Below are 20,289 nucleotides of genomic sequence, written 5' to 3' on the forward strand. Positions count from 1 at the left end.
GGTGATCAGGCATTGGAATGGGCTGCCCAGGGAAGTGGTGGATTCTCCATCCCTGGAGATATTTAAAAGAGACTGGATGTGGCACTCAGTGCCATGGTCTGGTAACTGCAGTGGTAGTGGATCAAGGGTTGGACTTGATGATCTCTGAGGTCCCTTCCAACCCAGCCAATTCTATGATTCTGTGATTCTGTGGCTGCATCAGTGAAGGCAGCTCCACAGGTAGGGTGGCTCTGCCACTCACTGAGAAGGGGTCTATGTTTCCTCTTGCTGCAACACTGTGAAAAACAAGGATCCTTCCATGACTGATCCCCTGCTTTAAAGTGGGACCAGAGTGAGCTTTGGGCAACGAGGTTACAGCAGACTTTTTTCTTAGCACCAAAGAAAACTTCTAGAAGGACATGCAGAAATTGGAAGTCGCTGCATCCCAGGAGAGATGCCAGAACCAGTTTGTGCTTTCCCATACACATTGTAGGAATTGCCTCCAGAAAATAAAAAGATGTGTCAACCTGAGGTGTCTCAGCCCTGCTCTTTGAATGGAAAGGGTGGCCACACAGGTCTCTGAAGTGACCTGTTAGGCCTGTGATTAGCAATTTGGTTGCAATACAGGCCACCAAAGCTGTTTTAGGAGGACATGCCAGGAACTCCATCTTGGTTTTATTGCTGCATCTGGCCCAGAGGTTGAAATATTTCTTCCAGGCACAGAGCCTGTTGCTGCCATGCAGACTCTCTCCTGCAATGCAGCTGCTGCATCTCCCTGCGCCTTACCTTGAGCAAGGTCCAAAAGCCTGGGAGTGCTGGTGCTGGCTGCTTTTTGCTGTGAAAAGCTGTCTCTGCAGCATCTGGCCAACTGAGATACTATGGCAGAACCACTTTAGTACTGCTGTGATCTGACTGTATTAATCAGATGTTCAGCATTTTGAGCCTTGGATACTAATATTGCATTGTAAATCTGAAAAGCTAACGCCTTTAGTCCCCATAACTGCATTTTAATTAATAACCCAGCAATTAAACTCTTTCAGACCACCGTTTTCAGTCCCATCTGAAATACTTTCTTTTCCCCCCCTCAGGCTTTATTGTCAGTATACATTTTCCTAAGCAGGAATGAACTCTTTCATCTTGCATCTTCCAACTAAAAGTTACCACATTTTCATTTCACATTTTTTCTGGAGGATTACTCAAAGTCTCATGGACAATTTTCTTAGCCCTCAGTTGGAGGGAAAATGTGTTCATTTTCTTTTGAATGTGAGGGGTTTTTTTTCTCCTAAAAGGGTCGCATTCTCTCCTGGCCCAAGTTTTAATTTTATTTTATTTTTGTGAAAAAATAAAGTTTTTTCTTGTATCCAACAAACAGTGTGCCCTGAAGCTGGCCCAGATTCCTAACCAAAGAAGTGTAAATAGCTCTGGTGCCACCAGGTTTCCGGTCCCATGAGGTTTTTTTCACCAAAAGCTGAGAGTTTAGAGGGTGATGGCATTTCACATATCTCAGAGCCAGAACTGGCAGCCTCTGCTCCCCATCAGTGGGTGCCCTCCCCACTGTGTCCCCTCCTTTGTGCTGGGGTGGGTGATGTTGGTGCAACTGCACAGCAAAGGGGACAGAGAACAGCTCTGCACCTCAAGTAGCCTATGTGGGTCACAGAGGGATTTTTATTCAGGATTTGTTTCCCCTGCCTGGATTATTGGGGGACAGGCTGACATTCATGCCAGCACCACTGTGGGGATGAAGGAGAGGAGGGAAACGAGATGTCACTTCAGCATCACCAGCACACAAAATAATATTCATCAAAATGATGCTTGGTACTGTCTACATTTGCAGAATCTGGCTTTTCTTTATATAGTAACAAAATATTGTGCAGGATTTGGTTTGTTTTTTTCTCATTACCAGACACCTTCCATGAAAATCTCCATCTGCTAAACACCACCTACTGCAGTTTATAGCTCTGCAAAGTCAACCTGTGCATGGGCTTTGTGAAACAAAAAGCCCACTCAGTGTTGGAGCTGTCTGAAATGATGCTCACAGCAAATGGAAGCTAATGCTATTAAAAAAAAAAAAAAAAAAGAGAGAGAGAGAGAGACAGAAAAGTCAAAACCCACTGTTGAGGAACCAGGGTGATGAGTTTCTTAATGGCATATTGAACACCCAGCACTGCTCAACAGGAAAAAAGTTAGACAATTAAGGCTGTTATGACAATATCTTCCCTTTAATTGTGGTCTGCTTAATTGGGTAATCCAATTAATCAGAAAGTCCCAGGGAACTAAATTAATCCTAATGACACTTAAGGACATTGGTGGTCGTGTAATGAGGATGGCAATTACACAGAAGCTGGCTACATGTGGATGTCTTGGTCATGCTTGTGTCTCCATCTTTCAGTCTCAAGATGATCCTACCCATTCCTCTGAAGACTTTCCCATCCTTCTCTAGCACATGTGTATGTCTGTGTGTACCTATACCCACACACACCAGTTCACACTGGATCACTATCACTGACTCCTTCAGATTTGTAGCATGCAGCTTCCATTGCAGCAATTTAGGGGAGCAGGAAGACATCCCATTCCTTGTCCTGAGCTCACCCAGTAGGATGGACTCACCTTGGAAAAGATCTCTAAGTTCCAAGTCCAGCCTGTGACCTAACACTACCACATGGACTAGACCACGGCACTAAGTGCCACATCCAGCCTCTCCTTAAACACCTCCAGGGACAGTGACTCCACCGCTTCCCTGGGCAGCCCATTCCAATGCCTGATCCCCCTTTCCGGGAGGAAGTGCTTCCTGATATCCAACCTAAACCTCCCCTGGTGCAGCTTCAGCCCGTGCCCCCTCGTCCTGTCACTCCTTGCCCTGTGCTCCTCTGGGAGCTGCCACCGGAGACCACAGAAACAGGGAACCCCTCGCCGGGGAACCCCTTGCCGGCCCTTTGCGGGTGACCCGCTGCACCCACCCTCCTCACCTCCACATCACGACCCCCAGAAAGATGCTCGGAGCCCCTCCCCTGCCCCGTTGGGCCCCACCCCCTATGCCGGACCCCTCCCCTCCCTGCCCCCGCCTTTCCTGCGGGGGGGGCGCGTCCCTCCGTGTCCCCGCCCCCGCGCTGTCCCTGCCCCTCTCCCGCCCCCCGCCGGTGGCCGGTGCGGGGCTCGGCGGGGCTCGGCGCGGCCATGGTGGAGCGCACGGACGAGGCTCCGCTGCTCTTCTGGGCCGAGGGCCCCGCCGTCTCGGCGCCGCCGCCCTCAGCCGAGGCGGGCAGTGGCGGTGTCGGCGGCGGGCGGCGGCTCGGCGGCAGCTGGAGCGCGGCTCCCTGGGGCGGCGCGGAGCCGGCGGGGCCGCCGCGGGCGGAGGCGGAGGAGGACCAGATCGTGGCCGTCTTCGTGGTCACTTTCGATCCCCGCACGGGTGAGAGGCATTCGGGGGCGGGAGCGCCGGGGCTCGGGGGGCCGGGGCCGGGGCCTGCAGTGGCCGGGCCTGGGGCTCCCGGTGCCGTAAGATGGATGAGGGCCGGGCCGGGCTGCGGGTCCAGCGGCGGGCATCCCCCCACCCGCGGGGACCCCTCCCCCGCCGCGTTAGAGGGCAGCCTCCCCGCAACCCCGGCGGAGAGCGGGAGCTGGGTTGCCCTCTGCCCCCTCTTCGCGGGGAGACCTCTGCTTCGGGGCTGCCAGTCCCCCGCCGTGGCCACCCGAGGAGCCCCGGGCACCAGGGAGTTGCCGAAAATATGTGGGATAAATTCCATGTGATCTCCATCCCGCCGAGAAGAACTTCTGCCGGGAGGGAGATGCCGCTCCGGGGAGAGCCCGTGATAGGGGAGGGACGGGAGCAGCTCTACCCCGCAGCGGGACACGGGACAGGGATTCTGGGGAGGGCACTGGGGCATCCCCTGCACCTCACAGAGCTTCCAATCCTCGGGCCGAGCCTCTGCCCGGCGCTGCCTGGAGGGCACCAACCTGTTGGCAGCATCTCAAGAGCATCCTCCTGTCTCCGTGGCATGGACCTGCCTGCAGCTGTCAGCGATGGATGGGTGGCTCTTGAATCTGGCAGGCGTGCAGGGCATGGTCCCCAGCAGCAGCTCAGCCTTGTGCTTCTTGGTGACCCGTGTCTTTAGAGCCTGGTGTCTGGTGGGATCTTTGGGTCTCTTGGTGCTTTGGAGTGCTGTGGTCCAGGAGGGCAGAGAAGACAGGCAAAGCAATGTATTTTGCACAGTTCAGTACCATATCCATCTCTCTTGGCACTGTCAGACTTCAGTGTTGTATCACTTCTTCTTTTAGTGACACAGTAAATTAATTAAGTAAATTAAACTTAAGTCTGCAAATCAGAGTTTCAGAAAACATTTAAAATTTGTTTTCTTAGTCCTGCTGCTCTCACAGCATCCACAAAACAGGATGTTACAACACAGTTAGCACCTGCCTGGCATCTCTTAACACAGGTGCTGTGTTCATGGGTCTGATGTGTCCTGAGAAAGATTGTTGGGTCTTTTGGCTGCCTGATGCCAAGCAGGGGTGCAAAGGCAGAAGTGGGCATAGCTGAAAGCCTCAATATGATCAGAAAGTTTAGCAAGTAGTTTGGGAAGTGTAGGAGCCCATTAGCATCCAGACTGAGGAGCAAGTTCTGCAAGACAGACACTTTCTTAGCAAATCCATAGCAAAAGTACTGGGAAAGAGCTCTGTAAATTTTGGTGGGGTTTTTCAGTGTAAGAGGAAGGCCATCAACATCAGGCTCAAAAGAGGGCTCTGATAGTGGGGACTGAATGCCAGACTTGAACTGAAAATCCCAGGGAAGTAGTGAGGAGAATGGAGCCCCAGATGTGATGAACTGTCAGAAATGCACACTGCCAAACAGCATGGCTGCTGTGTCCTGAGACACCACAGGCCTTTCCAGAAGTTACCAGCTTCATTCTGTACCAGAGACAGTCTAAAAGTCAGAGGCTCTTTGACTCATCAGAATTCAAAATGAGATTGGATGTCATCTTTCCAACAGAAGATAGAAAGGGGAGGTGTTTCTCATAAGTATCCAAAACTTGGAGAAGTCTGGAAGACTGCAGCAACAGCAGGTTGTCTTTCAATCAGAGAGCATATGCCTTCTACAAAATGGTGAGATTTTCTTGCTTGGCAGAAAGCTGAGCTTTCTCAGGAGTTTGTCTGAACCAGCTGTTGCTTTGAATGAAGTCCAGGGAAAGTTGGGAAACAGCACTTCTCACATCTGATGTGCAGTTAATGCTGGGTGTTATCAGCCTTGGAGTAGTTTGTCAAGTCCAGGAAGACTCAGCCTCCTGCTGTGATGCAACGTGGATGCTGAATGGAAGGAGCATGGTAGGACTGTGAGGAACACATCAACAAATGTCAGCTTCACAGGTGAAGGGCAAAGTGCCCTGTGCAGGATGTGGACTTGGAAAATAGGCACAGTGGTGTCAACTTGCTAGGGTCAGAAAGAGAATAAGGGAATTGCTGGGTCAAACACATCAGGTGGCATGAAGGATTTTTGTAATGTTCCTACCGGTGTCTGATCCTTGCGTGTAACTTAAAGGAGATCATCCAGTCAGTGTTTGAGATGGAAACCTACTTGATCCTGCCCAGAAAAAGCACAGCAGACCTCCTTTGGTAGCTTGCTCAGGCATGTGAAAGGCAGAAGTTGTGGTGGTGGCTGGGAGAGTAGTTATGCCAGGTGAAGTCTGCTTAAATACAGGTGAGAATTGAGTTGTTTTAGAGTAGGGTGAAGTGGTTACTGTGTTGATAAAGAACATAACAGCTTTCCTCCAGCATTTAGAAGGGCTTGAAGCAGACAGACAAGCTCAGTGCATCTAGCAGTTGCATGTGATGAGTTCATGAAGGAAGGTTATGGGCTTGCTAGGCCACTGTTAAGGTTCTGATGCCTCTGGGACTCTTTCACTGCTCTTGTGAGTGGGTGAACATGTATCAGCAGTGCTGTCCTCACCTCCAGCAGGATGAACCTTGTGGCACTTGAGAAGGAGCTCTTTCCACCACAACTGCAAAAATAGCCCTTGCACTAATGCAGAAAATGAACTGTGTATTAAAGTGCAGAATGGTGTCAGCCCAAGAGCCAATTGTGCCATCATCTCATTGCTCCCTGCTCTTTGGCAGTCCCCTCCTTCAGTGAGTGACAAATCGGGAATGCTCAGACACTTCAAAAAGCACAAGCATGAGGTTAGATCAGGTTAAAGAGCACTGTCACAAGGGCTTTAATGAGGCTGCTGAATTGTCTCATGCAGGTGTTTCCTTGGGTAGGGACTAACAGAAGCCCTAATGCTATCTTGGGCAGCAATGGGAACACATCTGGTAGGTGTAGACTTACTTGGTGTTAAGTTTGAGCACATGTGCTTTCCAAGATTTGTATTTGTCTTGGGTAAAACAAGTGAAATAAAATATAGAACAAAAATAAGTTTTGCTTTGGCAGGGAGATAAAGAACAATGAAGCAAAGTCCATGGCCACATCAGCTCTGTCAGACGAGAATACGTGAAAAGAGGCTGAACCTTCTTAGCCCTTTTTCTGTGATGGCAATGATGACATGGAGGTTCCACAGGATGGCTTAGAGAACGATGTGAGTAGTGGAGGGAGATGGAGAGGGAAGAGCCCTAGGGAAGTAATCCATTTTGCACCAGTGAACATGCAAGTACTCTGTTTTTCTGTCCTCTATTAAATCCATGCAGGAAACAGAGCCAGTGTGACGGCTCTCAGTGTCACATTTTGTGCTTCTCACATCCTGGTACAACATGCACAGCTGTGAACCACAGAGATCTTGGAAAACATCTAATGGTGAAGACCAAGTGATGACCACCAAATACTGGTGCTATCGTAATTTCTGTAAGGATGTGAAAAGTCAGGAGAGAGAAAATACAAATGAAAGAGGGCAAACATCCTTAACTTTGCACACCAGTAACTGAGAGTGCTGGTTCTGACCTGGCCTGGATCTGGTTCATAGCTCCCAAGAGATCTCCAGATCTGCAGATTTGACCTAGCAAAACCACTTACTTCCTGGGTGACTCTCACTTGGAAAGTTTCCCATGCACATGAGAGCTGCTTTCTGCACGGGGAAAGGCTATGCTTCCTGTTTTTCTACAATATTGCTCCCTCCTCCAGTTTCTCAGGCAGGCTCGCTGTCATGATTGCATCTGGGTGAAGTCTCTCCTTTGTTTGCTCTCCTGGTTCACCAAGCCAACTTTCTAATCTCTTTTTTTTTTCTAATCTCCATGTCTGTTCTCTGGCTGCCACGTTGCCTGTACATTCATAGGGCAAGGTGGCATGAGGAGCTGCCAAGAGCACAGGTGTGGGTTGCTTGTGACACATCCCAGAAAAAAAAAAAAAAAAGAAAAAAAGAAAAAAAGACCTGTGTGCTACAGGAGTTTGTTTTGTGGTTGCACATAGGATAAGGATCTGTTTCAAGGCATCTTTTCCTTACTGCTGCAGAACAAGCATTGTTTAGGGCCACGTCCACTTCAACACCTCTGTAGGGGGTGTTATGCCTGACGGAAGCATTTGCAACTAGACTGAACAAAGTCAAGCAGTTTCTTTGGCTCGATGGAGCTCTTGCATATTGATCTGTTAATCTATAGGTAACAACCAATATGCAATTTTCTGCAAGGCAAGACTTAAAAGAGGATCTGTCCTTACCCGCATTTTTGTGGTGAAGAAGCAACAGTCTTAAAAGCTCTGTCAAGGAAGGGTCTTGTGCCTTTAAAAAGAAAACCAAACACACGCACACACAAAAAAAAAAACCCTCCAAACAACAGAAGCCAACATCTATATATAATATGCAAAGCCTACAGGGGGCCGTGCAGGCTGGCATGATGTCACTGCCTTTCTCTGCCAGCCTTTCACACGCCTCAGAGGGGAAGATGCTTTCCAGCAGCTCTCTGGGGTTTCGCCCGTGACTGCGCAGAGCTGTGCCCGGGGTCACGAGGCTGCCACAGCTCCCCAGCCGGCCCGGTTCTACCAGAGAGGTCTGCCCATGGACTATGAGTAGTCAGCTGGATGCAAAACCTTTCCTGTTGCTACACTTTAAGCACTTGGTGGTTTTTTGGTGGGGTTTTTTTTTGTTTGTTTGTTTGGGTTTTTGGGGGTTTTTTTTGGGTTGGTTTTTTTTTTTGGAAGGGCTGGGGGAGGCCTGCTGAATACAGTATCTGAGTGAGAAGAAAAATAGCCTATTTAAATGTCAGTAGCTAAGCCCAATTCCTGTGTGAGAGTGCATGCATATGCTTATGCAGCGTGAGTAATATGACACATCAGACAGGCTTCAGAAATGAGGACTTGTATCTAAATAACTCTAAAAGTCTCAGCTGAGTGAAAGACCCTTCCAAGCATACACTGTTTCCTTCCAAATGTACACTTTCTGGAAGCACAGCTGGGATGCTCACCCTGAAGGGCAGTGGAAGAGCTGTCCCAGTAGAAGGCATCAGCATGGTGCATCTGCCATTGCATTATCCTGAAGAATGCTTGTTTGCTTTGTTGATAAACCAAAGTTGCATTACTTTGAATACTGTTGCTATGTGCCTGCTGACAGAGAACAGGAGGAACCCAGTGAGCAAACCTGGAGCACATCTTGGTGCAGTGGGAATGTCCAGATGAACAAGATAGGCTCTGAAGTGCTGGCATAGGAAAGCCTGAGCAGTCCTAATTTTTTGTACATGGTAAACTTGCCAGGGGCAGGGCAGGGCTTCATCTGCTTTAGGGACTTTTTGTGACTTCTCTTGATACCATCTGTTCCAGGATCAGGCTCCTCTGGTGGCCTTTTCCACTGAACAACTTCATGCTTTCTGGCTGGGTTGGCAGGTGACAACTGTTTGCTAATCTTGATCTAGCTTGTAATTTATGTGCTTTTTTTTTTTTTTTTTTGGTTATTCTAGCATGCACAAATATTTTTGCAGTACTTGGATCGATTGCTTCTGCTAACTCCTCCCATCTTAAATTAAAAATGAGATATTCCAGGGAGGATTATTGATGATTGGTATACTGGTTTATAGGTTCCTGTTTGACTAGCCCTACCAAGCACAGCCAAAGGAGGATGTTGATGGAGGTATGAGCTATCACAGAAATTCATCCTGAAGTGCAGCAGTTTGTACTTTGGGTTCTTTTTATATTGGATACTCATATCAACAGCCTGAATGGAACAGTGTTTATTTTGTAGCTCATCCACTGCCAGGTAGAACTGCAGTTGCTCTGTAATTACCCCTAAATAGGGTAAATCCATAAAATAGCACTAGTTTCAGAAACAGCTCCAGATGTTCTGCAATATCTGAGTGTTGTGCTGCAACAAGGAACTTTTGCAAGAGATGTGAGGAGCTACTGTCTGTGACAATTTAAAGAGTTCAGGAGTTGCATTAGTGCATTGTTACTGGCATCCCAGTGATGTAAAAGCAACAGCTTGCTGCTGCTGGTGTTGGCCCTTTCAAACTGAGTACTGTTCCCATGTTTACCCAGATAAATTTGCTTCTTTGCAGGCAACATGGTGGAATGGTGCTTACCCCAAGATATTGATTTGGAAGGTGTGGAATTCAAGTCCATGGCAAGTGGGTCCCACAAAATCCAGTCAGATTTCATGTGAGTGTGTCTGAGCTCTATTACTTCTTCTTCTTAGCCATCCATCTACACTACCATCCCTCAATTCAGAACATGCAGGGGAAAAAAAGAACAGCTATGAAGTTAAGTTCCTGCATAAACATGCTAAAGTGTGTCTAGCAGAGCCAAAGATACTCTCCAGATACTCTCAGCATCATATCAAATTCTGGCTAGCTGTGTGGGCACAACAGCTGGGGCTCTGGAGGTCAGCTGGTGAATGGGCCAGGCCAGCTTCTCTGTGCTGGGCAAATTTTAATGTGTATTGGGCAAATCATACTGCACTGCTGCTACTGGGCCTTCCAGCAGATGTCTGAGATGAAGGAGGAAGAATGCCAGAACTGAAATGGTAAGGATTTCATAAGAGCTGGGCTTAGGAAAAAGGTTCTTAATCCTGCCAGTGCTTTTGGATCATTTAAATGTTGTGACAAGCAGTCCTTGCTCACCTTCTTCTTCCATAGCTCTTTCCTTCAGTGGAAAGACATAAGCCAGGAACTTTGTGCAATTTCATCTTTTACTAACCCATCTGCAATCCAGCAATGCTTTGCAATAAACTGCAGTGTCACCATTCCTTTTGGTCAGGAATAAGTTACTTTCTCAAAGATGTGAACCTGAACCCTCGCACTCAACTGGAGCATGCTTCAGTGTGCTGGCACTCAAAATATGACTTGGGAGCTAGACTTTACTCACAGCTTCATGCACCACAGGCTTTTCTGTCTTGGAAGAAGGATGCTGCACTGACTAGGTTCTGCACCCTCTGTTAGTCTTCCTTCAGAATTCTTCCCCTGCCTGTATTCCTTACCAGCCTGTGATATGGCTGGTAGGGGCTTCAGTGGTAGAGGCACTGAGAACTCTTCCCTTAAATGAGAACCCTAGACACCTTCCTCCAGTCCTTCAGATAGCAGGATGGGATTTCAGGGCGTTCCCTGATGAAGTAACTGTGTTCCCAAATCGGTAGTTTTAGCCATCAGTTACCTTTATTTCTTCCCCTTCCTTCTTTGTAACATTAACCTTTCTGTGAAACATTTGTCCCCAGTTATTTCCGCAAAGGGCTCTGTTTTGGCCTGGCCTGCTTTGCCAACATGCCTGTGGAGAGTGAGTTAGAACGTGGTGCCCGCATGAAGTCTGTGGGGATTCTCTCCCCTTCCTACACCCTGCTGTATAGGTACATGCACTTTCTGGAGAATCAGGTCAGGTAAGTTCCCCTGGGAATGGGACTGGCCACTCCCCACCTCTCCAGAGAGTTCCAGGTTCACAACGGGATGAAAATAAGGAATGGATTAGCAACAGTCTGTTCATAGCTAACAGGCTTGTCAGATGCTATCCAAACCCTACTGATTTTATGGGGATGTAAGTGTCAAGGGGAGAGTTAAGAGTGGACAAGGAGTTCCCCTTTTCTTCCTTCTGCAAATCATTCTACTAAGGGTTCACAGAAGGCTTCAAAGCCTGTGGTGTGATCCTGGCTAGGTGTTGAATGGGCCTGGCAGGGAAAATAGTGATGGTAGAAGGGAAAGCTGTTTCTACATGAACTCATTTTATAACAGTCCTATACGTATATCAGCTTGCTGTCTGCTTCAATCTTGCCCTTGTTTTCTGGATGTACTGAGAATCGGTGTTAGTCCTGATGCTTTTGACTGCCCTCTTGGGCAAATCTGTGCAACGGAGACACCCAAGGCTCCTTTGCTGGTTAGGAAAGCAGATGTTGGCTGAGGGCAAGACACTAAATACATCTGGAGACACTACAGATCTCCCCTTTTTTCCTTTCCTTTCCAGACACCAGCTGGAGATGCCAGGGCACTACTCCCATCTAGAAGCCTTCTACGATGACAAGAAAGGAGTTCTCCCCGATAGCAAGGGCACCCCTACCTCCCAGCAGCCTGTCCACTGGCTGCCATCCATCCACAGATACATGTACCCAGAGATGAAGGTGAGGGGCTCTAAGGCTTGCAGGAATGTGCTTTGTGCTTGCTTGTGCTTTGTACTTCTTTATATAAGCAGACATTCCAGCACTTTGTAGGCTGCTTTAGGTAAGATTTTGTCACTTGGACTGTTAGAAGCTGCAGTTTTCTTTCATGGCTGTGTACTGGTCTTGCTCCCACATTTAGTCTTAGCATCTGTGCATGTGTCCCTGTTTCACCTCTGAGCTGTTTTCTTCCTTTTCCCTCCACCTGCAGATCACACACCCTGCTGGCTGTATGTCTCAGTTCATCAAATTTTTTGGTGAGCAGATCCTTGTCCTCTGGAAGTTTGCCCTGCTGCGCAAGCGCATATTGATATTTTCACCACCCCCCGTTGGAGTTGTCTGCTACAGAGGTATGTTTCCAGGGACACCACAGAGCTCTGATCTAGGAGGCTGAAGCAGTGCAGAGATGCCTGTGGGGACTGAGGGGACAGACATCATGCAGGTCTTCAAAATCCATTGTAACCATTCCTTGTGAAAGCACCACTCAGCCTGCTTTTACCCATTCCTTACAAAATGCTCTTCTTCAGGCTTTTTGGGTAAGGACATACCTGGCACTGTCCTGTGCTGACAGGAACTCTATTTGACAGCCAGAGTGCTGAATGAATTTGTGGAATCTAGAACATGGGATTCCTATGGAAGAACTGATTATTTCCTATACAAACAAGATGTCCCCACTTGAGGAGTTCTGGTGTTCAGGGGCATTTCCAAGCTCTAACCATTGTTTTCATAGAAGTGTTGAGGACAACTGGGTAAGTGGAGTTCAGAATGCCCTGAAGGGAATACTGAAAGCATCTTAGGATGTTCTTCTCTTGTCCGCAGTGTATTGCTGCTGTTGCCTTGCCAATGTTTCTCTGCCTGGTCTTGGAGGAACTGTGCCAGAGTCCAAACCATTCTTCTATGTGAATGTGGCAGACATAGAAATGCTGGAGACAGAAGTAGCATATGTGGCCTGTAAGTATGATGGATCAGGTCTGATGTTTTTAACTTAAGGCTGCAAAATGTCTTGAGACACCAGACTGGAATAAAACTGATGAAAAATAGGATGTGCGTGGAATGACTAACTATGAAAGCAAGACAGAACAGCTGATCTGCTGGGAAAGCAACATTCTGCTCTGAAAATTTTCTCTGATTTTGGCAGGTACAACAGAAAAGATCTTTGAGGAGAAACGGGATCTGTATGATGTCTATGTGGACAACCAGAATGTGAAGACACATCATGAGCATCTGCAACCACTCCTGAAAATTAACAACGCTGACAAGGAGAAGTACCGACGTCTCAATGACCAGAGGTAATAATAATAGTAATTTGGGTGGTCCTGGTCTTGATAGGAGAGCAGTGCAAAGTGGGGTAAAAATGTGCTCCTTCATACTTTCCTTCTTGTCTTAGTATTTTCAAAGTTTTCCACTGCTTCAGCTTATCTCTGAGATTCTGGTTTCACTACAGCTGACTGGTAGGAGAACCACTGGACACTCTGCACACACACAGCTGCTCTGCCAGCAAGCTGATGGAGCAGATAGCAGGCAAGAACCAGAGGTTGTGACTCAACATTGGCTCAACCAGTGATCTACAGAAGAGCTGAAAACACAACCTGATTTCTAGTCCAGTGTCTTATAAATACTACCCTGTTGCCTGATATCAGGGCAAAGGCGTTAGTCTGATTGCCCTCCAAGAAATGGCTGTGATGGTTTTAGTTGTAACCCTTTTCTTCTTATCATGTTCTGAGGTTCACTGTAGGTATGTGCATTTAATCTGTCTCCCTTCTCTCAGGCAGATGTTAATGTATTCTCAAGAAGTGGGTGAGGATTGTAGCTCCTGTGAAGAGGACCTTTTCATCTTGTGAGTGGCTACCTCTAATACTTAGTTGGTCACTGTCAGATTTAGGGAGCCTATTTCGTTGATTTTATGTTGCACTAGTTTGGCATATTAGGAAACATCATGGTTAACATAATTCCATACACTCACCTCTCTTCCTCTAGAGACCCAAGAACCAAACCATCTCTTCAGATCATCTTCCTTTCAATTTGACAAGCCAAATGCAGCCGTGTTAGTCTCCATTGGTGTCTCTTAAGTGCTAATAGGGAGAAGGGAATTTTAAAAACAATTAGAAACTCAAAAAAAACCCTGCCATTTTTTAAAACATAAGCAACCTAAGACTTTTCATACCAGGACATTTGGCTCAGGGACAGACAGTGTGGGAAGCAGGGACTGTACTGTGCTGGGGGAGGTACAGATAAGACCTGCATGTGAAGGATTGGCCCGGTGATGTAGCTGGCTTTGTACTTGGCAAACAAAGGAACCAGAACTGGGTGTAGAGTATGAGGCATGGCATGAGATGGAAACCACACCTTTACCACCTCCAGTGCCTGTTGCTATTGTTCACAGCCTGCAGCAGGTGAGAAGTAATGGGATGAAACTGTGTGAAGGGCTGTGGGGGCAGAGCTGTTCATTGAACTACACAAAGGTAGTCAGAGCTCTTTCTGAACAGCCTGGCATATTTCTAGGAAAGTGGTAGGTAAAAAATAGCCCTCACAGCTGTGTTCTGCTCCAGTAACGGGGAATTTATTTACTCAGTGGTTTACTAGATGGATGACAACACCATTTCCTTCTTTGCATTATGGGAGCTATAGGTCTGATGGGAGCCCCTTGGTTACCACTAAGTACACATCACCTGATAACATACCTCACTTCTGAAGAGTGACATTCCTACCACAAATGAGCCAGAGCAAAGCACTTTGTAAATTAAAAGTTACTGCTTTACCTTGTTTATTCTGCGTCATCCGTAGGGTGGATGGAAAGCTACTACAGCATCACCTAGGAAGGTGGGATCCATGATTAAAGGGGATTAAATGCAGTTCTGAAGTTCTGGTGCCTGTTGGGTAAATTTGCTGCCTTTCTGGGGGTCCGATGCCATCATCACCTTAGCTGGCTTTATCCTGTAGGTTTTTCATGGAGCAGAACAACCGCATATTCCAGACACTGATGGAGGTGTCAGCCAGCCAGGACAAGACTCTGACTGCTGACCACGCACGAGGCATGGGCCTGGATCCCCAAGGGGATCGAAGCTTCCTTATGGACCTGCTGGAAGTTTATGGCATTGATGTTATGCTAGTCATTGACAACCCCTGCTGCACTTAAACCAGGGGCAGGAGAGATGAGAAGCAAAGACCACTTTTTAAAGACTACCAGACATTGCTTAGGAGGATCACTGGAACTCACCACAGCCACTGGACAGATCTCACTTTATTTAATAACTTTATATGGAGAGTATTTATAATTTTAAAACAAAATGTGATGTTATTTTCACCCCTTCACCTTCGCAGTGAGTACCTGTTCCAGTCTTTTTTGATTGCTTGTTTAGCCTCCCTTTCTCTTTCATTTGTGGTTGGTTGGGCTTTTTTTGTTTGTTTGTTTTTTTGTTTTGGTTTTGTTGTTGTTTTGTTTTGTTTAGACAGGACCAGTGGCTCCTTTGCACCAATCCTCACTGTTGCCAGTGATTATCTAGGTTTTGGCCTAGCCTGGATACCTGAGGGCTGAAGACTTCAAGAAAGCACTTTGTCCGATGGGGACCAGTGTGGAAGGCTGTAGCTGAGGTCTTATGACTTGACTGGAAAACTTTTTCTACCATCCCCTTTTCCACCTGGGGACTGAAGAGAGCTTCAGCACAGGCTGTTAGTGGCCCAGTCTTATAAAACATCTGTTCAACCATGTTTATTGGTGGGGACAGTTAAAGCAATGATAAAAAACCAGAACTACTATAAACATCCCTCACCCAGCTTATAGCAGCTGAGCTGGAATAAAGCCACCTTTTGTCATTAGTGGCAGAAGCAAGTTTGGGATAAATGGGGTGTTATGGGATCTTATGACTTTGCTTCCTGGAGCAGCATGGTTTCACTTCCAGCATCTGAGGTGGTATAAACTGGCAGAGATGCTGCCCACCTATCTCATAGCTGCAGAAGAGCACCATGGCTACATACTCCATCCTACCACTTCCTTTGGTTTACAGTTGTATCACACCTGCTGTTTTGGTTTAAAATCTTCAAACCAGCAAGATGGTCTCTCATTTAACAGGGACCAACATCACTGAGCCACCTTGCAGTTGTTACGCTCTCCAGCCTCAGTTCAGATGGTGCTGGGCTGGATTGGGCTGAATAAGTATGCTTGAACTAATGTCACCAGCTCTTCCTTTGTAGCAGATGGTACTTGTCACTCCTTTGCTTTAACGTTGTCTGCTGATCCTCCTTCTCTGTAGCAGCCTTCAGCAGTGCCTGCTGCTGTCCTTGGCTTTCAGTGTGAGACAGTGAGCAGGATGTGACCTTCCAGCTGGAACAACTGGAACAATTTTGCAGTTTACAGGAGATTCCCTTGGAGTTCAGTGTTCCTAAGTGGCTCAGCTGCAATGGAGCAATGATGTCTAACAGCAAGCCTTTCTTTTTTTTTTTTTTTTCCTGGGAAGAGATGAGCCAGATAAACAGTGTTTTTTATTCTTGTGCTGTGGAAAGATTAGGATTCAGTGCATGCAGGACCAGTGGTTACCTCCAGTAAGGCTGTCCTTATAAAGAGTGATTTCTTTGCCATGCAAAATTCAAGAATGTTACTGTGGGTTCTAAGTGTGCCATACTGCTTTTCCCAAAATCCTTCAGCCAGTAGCACTGGCTTTAAGCTAACTGTTCTTCCTGAACTGTGGCTGTAGCTAATTAGCTGCTGCTCCTACCATAATAGACTTCCACAACTTTGGAGCCTTTCTACAGTTTGCAGAAATGCAAAATGTAGCTGATATATCAATTTATCCAAAAATTTTATAGGATGAAACAGAACCTGAACCACCAAAGTTATCACCTGCTAATTCTTTTTAAAAGAGGTGAAGCAAATATTCTCCAAGTAGACCCTCTGTGGATTGTCTTCCTCTGGAAAGAAGGAGGCTGGTGCATCCTGTTTTTCCTTCAAGGCTGTCTTCAGCAAAGGGGCAGTTTTGCTTGCTGTGGATTTGGAGGCTTTAGGATTGGGGGCCTTACAGGGTTTATTACACAGGTAACTGGTATGAGCTTCAGCATATTATGTGCCTGTGATCTGCCTGTCTCTCAGCAGTTGTTTCTCCCTTCCTGCTTTTTGATTTTGGCTTTGGATGCTTCTGTACAGGAGAAAACATTCTGCTGCTTGCTTTGCCAGTTCTTCACAACTGTAACGTAATCATCCTGAGAGGGCTGGGGGGAAAAATGGAGAAAGATGAAAACACAGAGCTAAATTTAATTTAATGGAAAAAACAGTCTCTTGCTTTAGAAAAGGCTTTGTTTTTAAATTGACAACTGTAGTATTAAAAAAATGACCAGCTTTAACATGCTATCTGTGGTGCTGATCCCTGAGGAAGTATTGCTGGCACTTACTTAACTTCCTTCAGAGATATAAAAATAGGAACTGAAACCAGTCTGAAGCAATTCTTCCTCTCACTTTCTGAAACCTGGCTATACAGTGGTCAGCTGTTAATGACTCTGTTGTCTTTGATGTCAGTAACTCTGTTGCAGAACTAAATAGAAACAAACCTTTAAATTGCCATTGAAATTTTACAGCCCCTGCAGAAAGTTTCTAACATCCTGTTTTAGAGAGCTGTGTTCACAAGCTGTCAGAACATCAGGTCTACTAGACAGCAGTGCTAAAACCCACTGAGCAGAACCTCCTGGAATTACTAATTGGCATTTATTAAACCTCTGCTTCCAAGAAACTAAGTCTTCAGCTCCTAGCAGTGGTGTGGGTGCAGAAGCATTAAAGCAAGCAGATTACTGTAAAAGTAGCATCCATCCTACATCCCAGCTGGATGACTACAGCCTGTTTTGCTCTTGTAATTTTGGTTCTCCACAGCCCCTCTCTTGGCAGGTGACTGATACAAAAGACAGAAAGCAGAACCAAAAAGACTCCTCTATCCTAAACCTCTCGTTTGATTTGGTGCAAAAGAACTTTCCACCTGTACTCCCCTTTTCTAATAGACATTGCTTTTATTGTGTGGAAAATCCTTGATAAATAGGTATATAACATAAACAGATGTCTACAGCTTGAGCCTTGAGGGCTTGTTCAATAGGCTGCTTTTGTTTGGAACCAACTTTAGTGACTTGTATTTCTGGGAAATAATATAATTCAAGGTAAAACAGTTAAGTGCATACATTTAAAATCCCCTCCTTAGCACTTTACAGTTGCTTTTTAGAAAACTAGCATCTGGAAGGGAGACAGTTGCTTGGTGTGTTTTGAATTAAAAGTGGGAGGAAAGTGTGGCAGAGGTAGGATGTTGTCAATTATTGCAAAAACATCTCCATTTGCAGTACTTTGCCTTTACAGTGGTGCCTTTGGTTTCTTTGGTGTGATGTCTCTGGTCAGTTGCTTGTGATCAGAGCCCAGGTTGAATGGTGGTTACAGTAACCGTGTGTATGTCCTGTGCCCCTGGTGACATTCAAGACACAGCACACAGTGGCTACAGTGGCAGATGGGTTCACAGTTGGTGTTTGCTGGAGTTCAAACAGGACAGCAAAAGCTTCATAGTTGCATTTTAACCTCCAGTTGCACTAGAAATGTATAATCAAGTAATGAATTACTACTACTTGTAGTATCTGGACTGGAAGGTGAAGCTTGGGAGAGAAGTCAAAGCTAGGTTTTCAGTCTGAACAAGGGATATATCATGCCAGACATTTAAATCATGCAAAAGTCTTCCCTCTGCAAAGTTAGGCCAAGCTTCTTGGAGCCAAGTACGACCAAGAACTATAATGGATTCCAGGAGAAAGGCATTTTACTAAATTAGAGTTCAGACTTGTCTTAGAGACATGCCAAGACCTTCTTTTCTAGCATAAAGGGAGTAGTTATTCTGATGTGTGTTAGAGCTAATGGTGATTTCTCTCACAGATGAGCTTGCCTATCCAGCATTCTTAAGAGCAGAAGAAAGTTCCATCATCTTTTCAAGGGAAAGTAGCTTACTGTGCAGTTCATTCTGTAAAGCAGTGCTACTGTAATACTTCTCCCATTTTAAGAACTGCCCAAGTTAGGTGGCAAAAAACTAGGAGTAGCTGTGGCCCCCGTGCAAGCCACAGGCATGCTTTCCTCTGGGAGGAGGAAGAGCAAGAGTGCTCTGTCCTACTGCCAATGTCTAGGTACAAACCATGGATACTAACCTAAATTCTCTCAGCATAGCTATTACTTCTAAGTTAGCTGCTGTCTCCTTTCTGCCCCTCTCTGAGGTTAGAGGTCTAGTCAGTATGGGAGAAAACAACACAATTTTTTTGGGAGGGAGTGGAATGTGCTGACTTAACAGTATGCTATGTCTGTCTAAAACAGAGGGTACTAAATGCCTGTGAACCAGGATTTTGGGTCCTGGTTAATGCAATGTGCCATTCTAGTGGGAATGTTTAATTGTGGTTAAAATAAACCAGATGTCTTGGGCTGGTTTGTCACTGGGTTGTTATCCTTCCTTTTTATTTATGTTTATTTATTTTAAGCCCTTCTAGAATGGATTGAGTCGAAGCAGGTAAGGTATTTTCACGAGTGGAACCTAGGATTCTACTCCTCCTTCCCACCTGAAAAGTTTCTTACAAAGAAAGTTGTCTTGCTGTCAGACAGAAGCATGAGAACTGAGTCCTTTCCTCAACACTGTAGATAAAATAAGCAGGGGCTGAACCTGTTGTGTAATGTTTTCCTCACACCTCCCCTCTGAATGTTGCAATTCAGAGGCCTAGAGCCACCCCACATTGGAAGAGCTCTGAACTGCAGAGGAAGGAGGAAAATGATGTGAATGGTATTTATACAAGCTACTCAACTTATGATGACATATGAATATTTAAATAACAGCCTGTGTCTCAGATGTACAAGATCAGAACAGCATTAACAATACCAATTCTGAAGGGAGCTCTGGGTTACCCTCAAGCAAGGCATCACATTGCAGAGGGAGTGGTGGATCTCATATTATGGAAGAGAATTAGTTTTTTTCCCTGTAAAATGGTACAGATGAACCAGAATCTAGTTTTTATCATCTTGTCCCTTGCAACAGGCTGGTTGTAGTTCTAACAGCTCTGATGTTGTTTGCATCTTGCAGATGTATGGTTGCTCCCATAGGCCTGTGGCTGTGTAGAGAAACTGCTTACTAAAACATGGGTATTTTTTAATACAATTAAAGCTTACCTTTTTGAAATGGCTCCTGCCTTGTCTTTCCTGCCACTTGAGAAAAATAATCATTGCTGATTTTATTACAGAAGCATCAGCTTGAGGAGAAACTCAAGTTGCTGAGAATTGACTCTGAATGAGACAGTGTCTGAAGAGCAACATTCCGGGTGTCCTTGTGGCAAGCAAAAAGAGCAGAGCACAGCCAACACCTTCCTTGGAGAGTATGCCAGGGGCCCACTGAGCACTGTTAATTGCCACAGATAAGAAACAAGACAGCATCACACAGGCATAACTATTAAAAAGAACTAGCAGGCTCCCAGTCCCCCAGATTTTAGTCAAGAAAGGGATGAGTGCTTACCCCATTATCTTAGATAGTTACTGTCTCCATACTACAGTCAAGGGAAGGAGAGCATGCAGTTTACTTTCCACATTACCCAGAAAATCAACTCTGCTACCCCTTTCAAAGCATTTTTCTTTAGCTAATGTCCAGCAGAGGATGCTGTTGCAGCAGCACAAGAAAAAAGAATCAACAGATGAACTTGAGACTAGATCATGGCATAATACGGGGGGTATTTACAAGCAACAATCACATCAGAAAAATAGGGATCCAATTTTTTTCTTCCAGCAAGCAAGGCAGAA

The 20,289-nt window shown here is 46.1% G+C and overlaps 1 protein-coding gene across 1 annotated transcript; it reads left to right on the top strand.

The window, feature by feature from the left end:
• Nucleotides 1-3,082: 3,082 nt before the first annotated feature.
• DENND11 (DENN domain containing 11) lies at nucleotides 3,083-19,678 on the top strand. Its single transcript, XM_071727138.1, has 9 exons — nucleotides 3,083-3,388; nucleotides 9,439-9,538; nucleotides 10,590-10,748; nucleotides 11,327-11,480; nucleotides 11,728-11,866; nucleotides 12,336-12,467; nucleotides 12,655-12,805; nucleotides 13,285-13,353; nucleotides 14,457-19,678. The coding sequence occupies exons 1-9, from the start codon at nucleotides 3,154-3,156 to the stop codon at nucleotides 14,650-14,652; spliced, it is 1,335 nt and encodes a 444-aa protein (XP_071583239.1). The 5' UTR covers nucleotides 3,083-3,153; the 3' UTR covers nucleotides 14,653-19,678.
• The last annotated feature ends 611 nt before the right edge of the window (nucleotides 19,679-20,289 follow it).

Source organism: Heliangelus exortis, chromosome 1 (assembly GCF_036169615.1).
Source record: "Heliangelus exortis chromosome 1, bHelExo1.hap1, whole genome shotgun sequence".
Classification (NCBI taxonomy): domain Eukaryota; kingdom Metazoa; phylum Chordata; class Aves; order Apodiformes; family Trochilidae; genus Heliangelus; species Heliangelus exortis.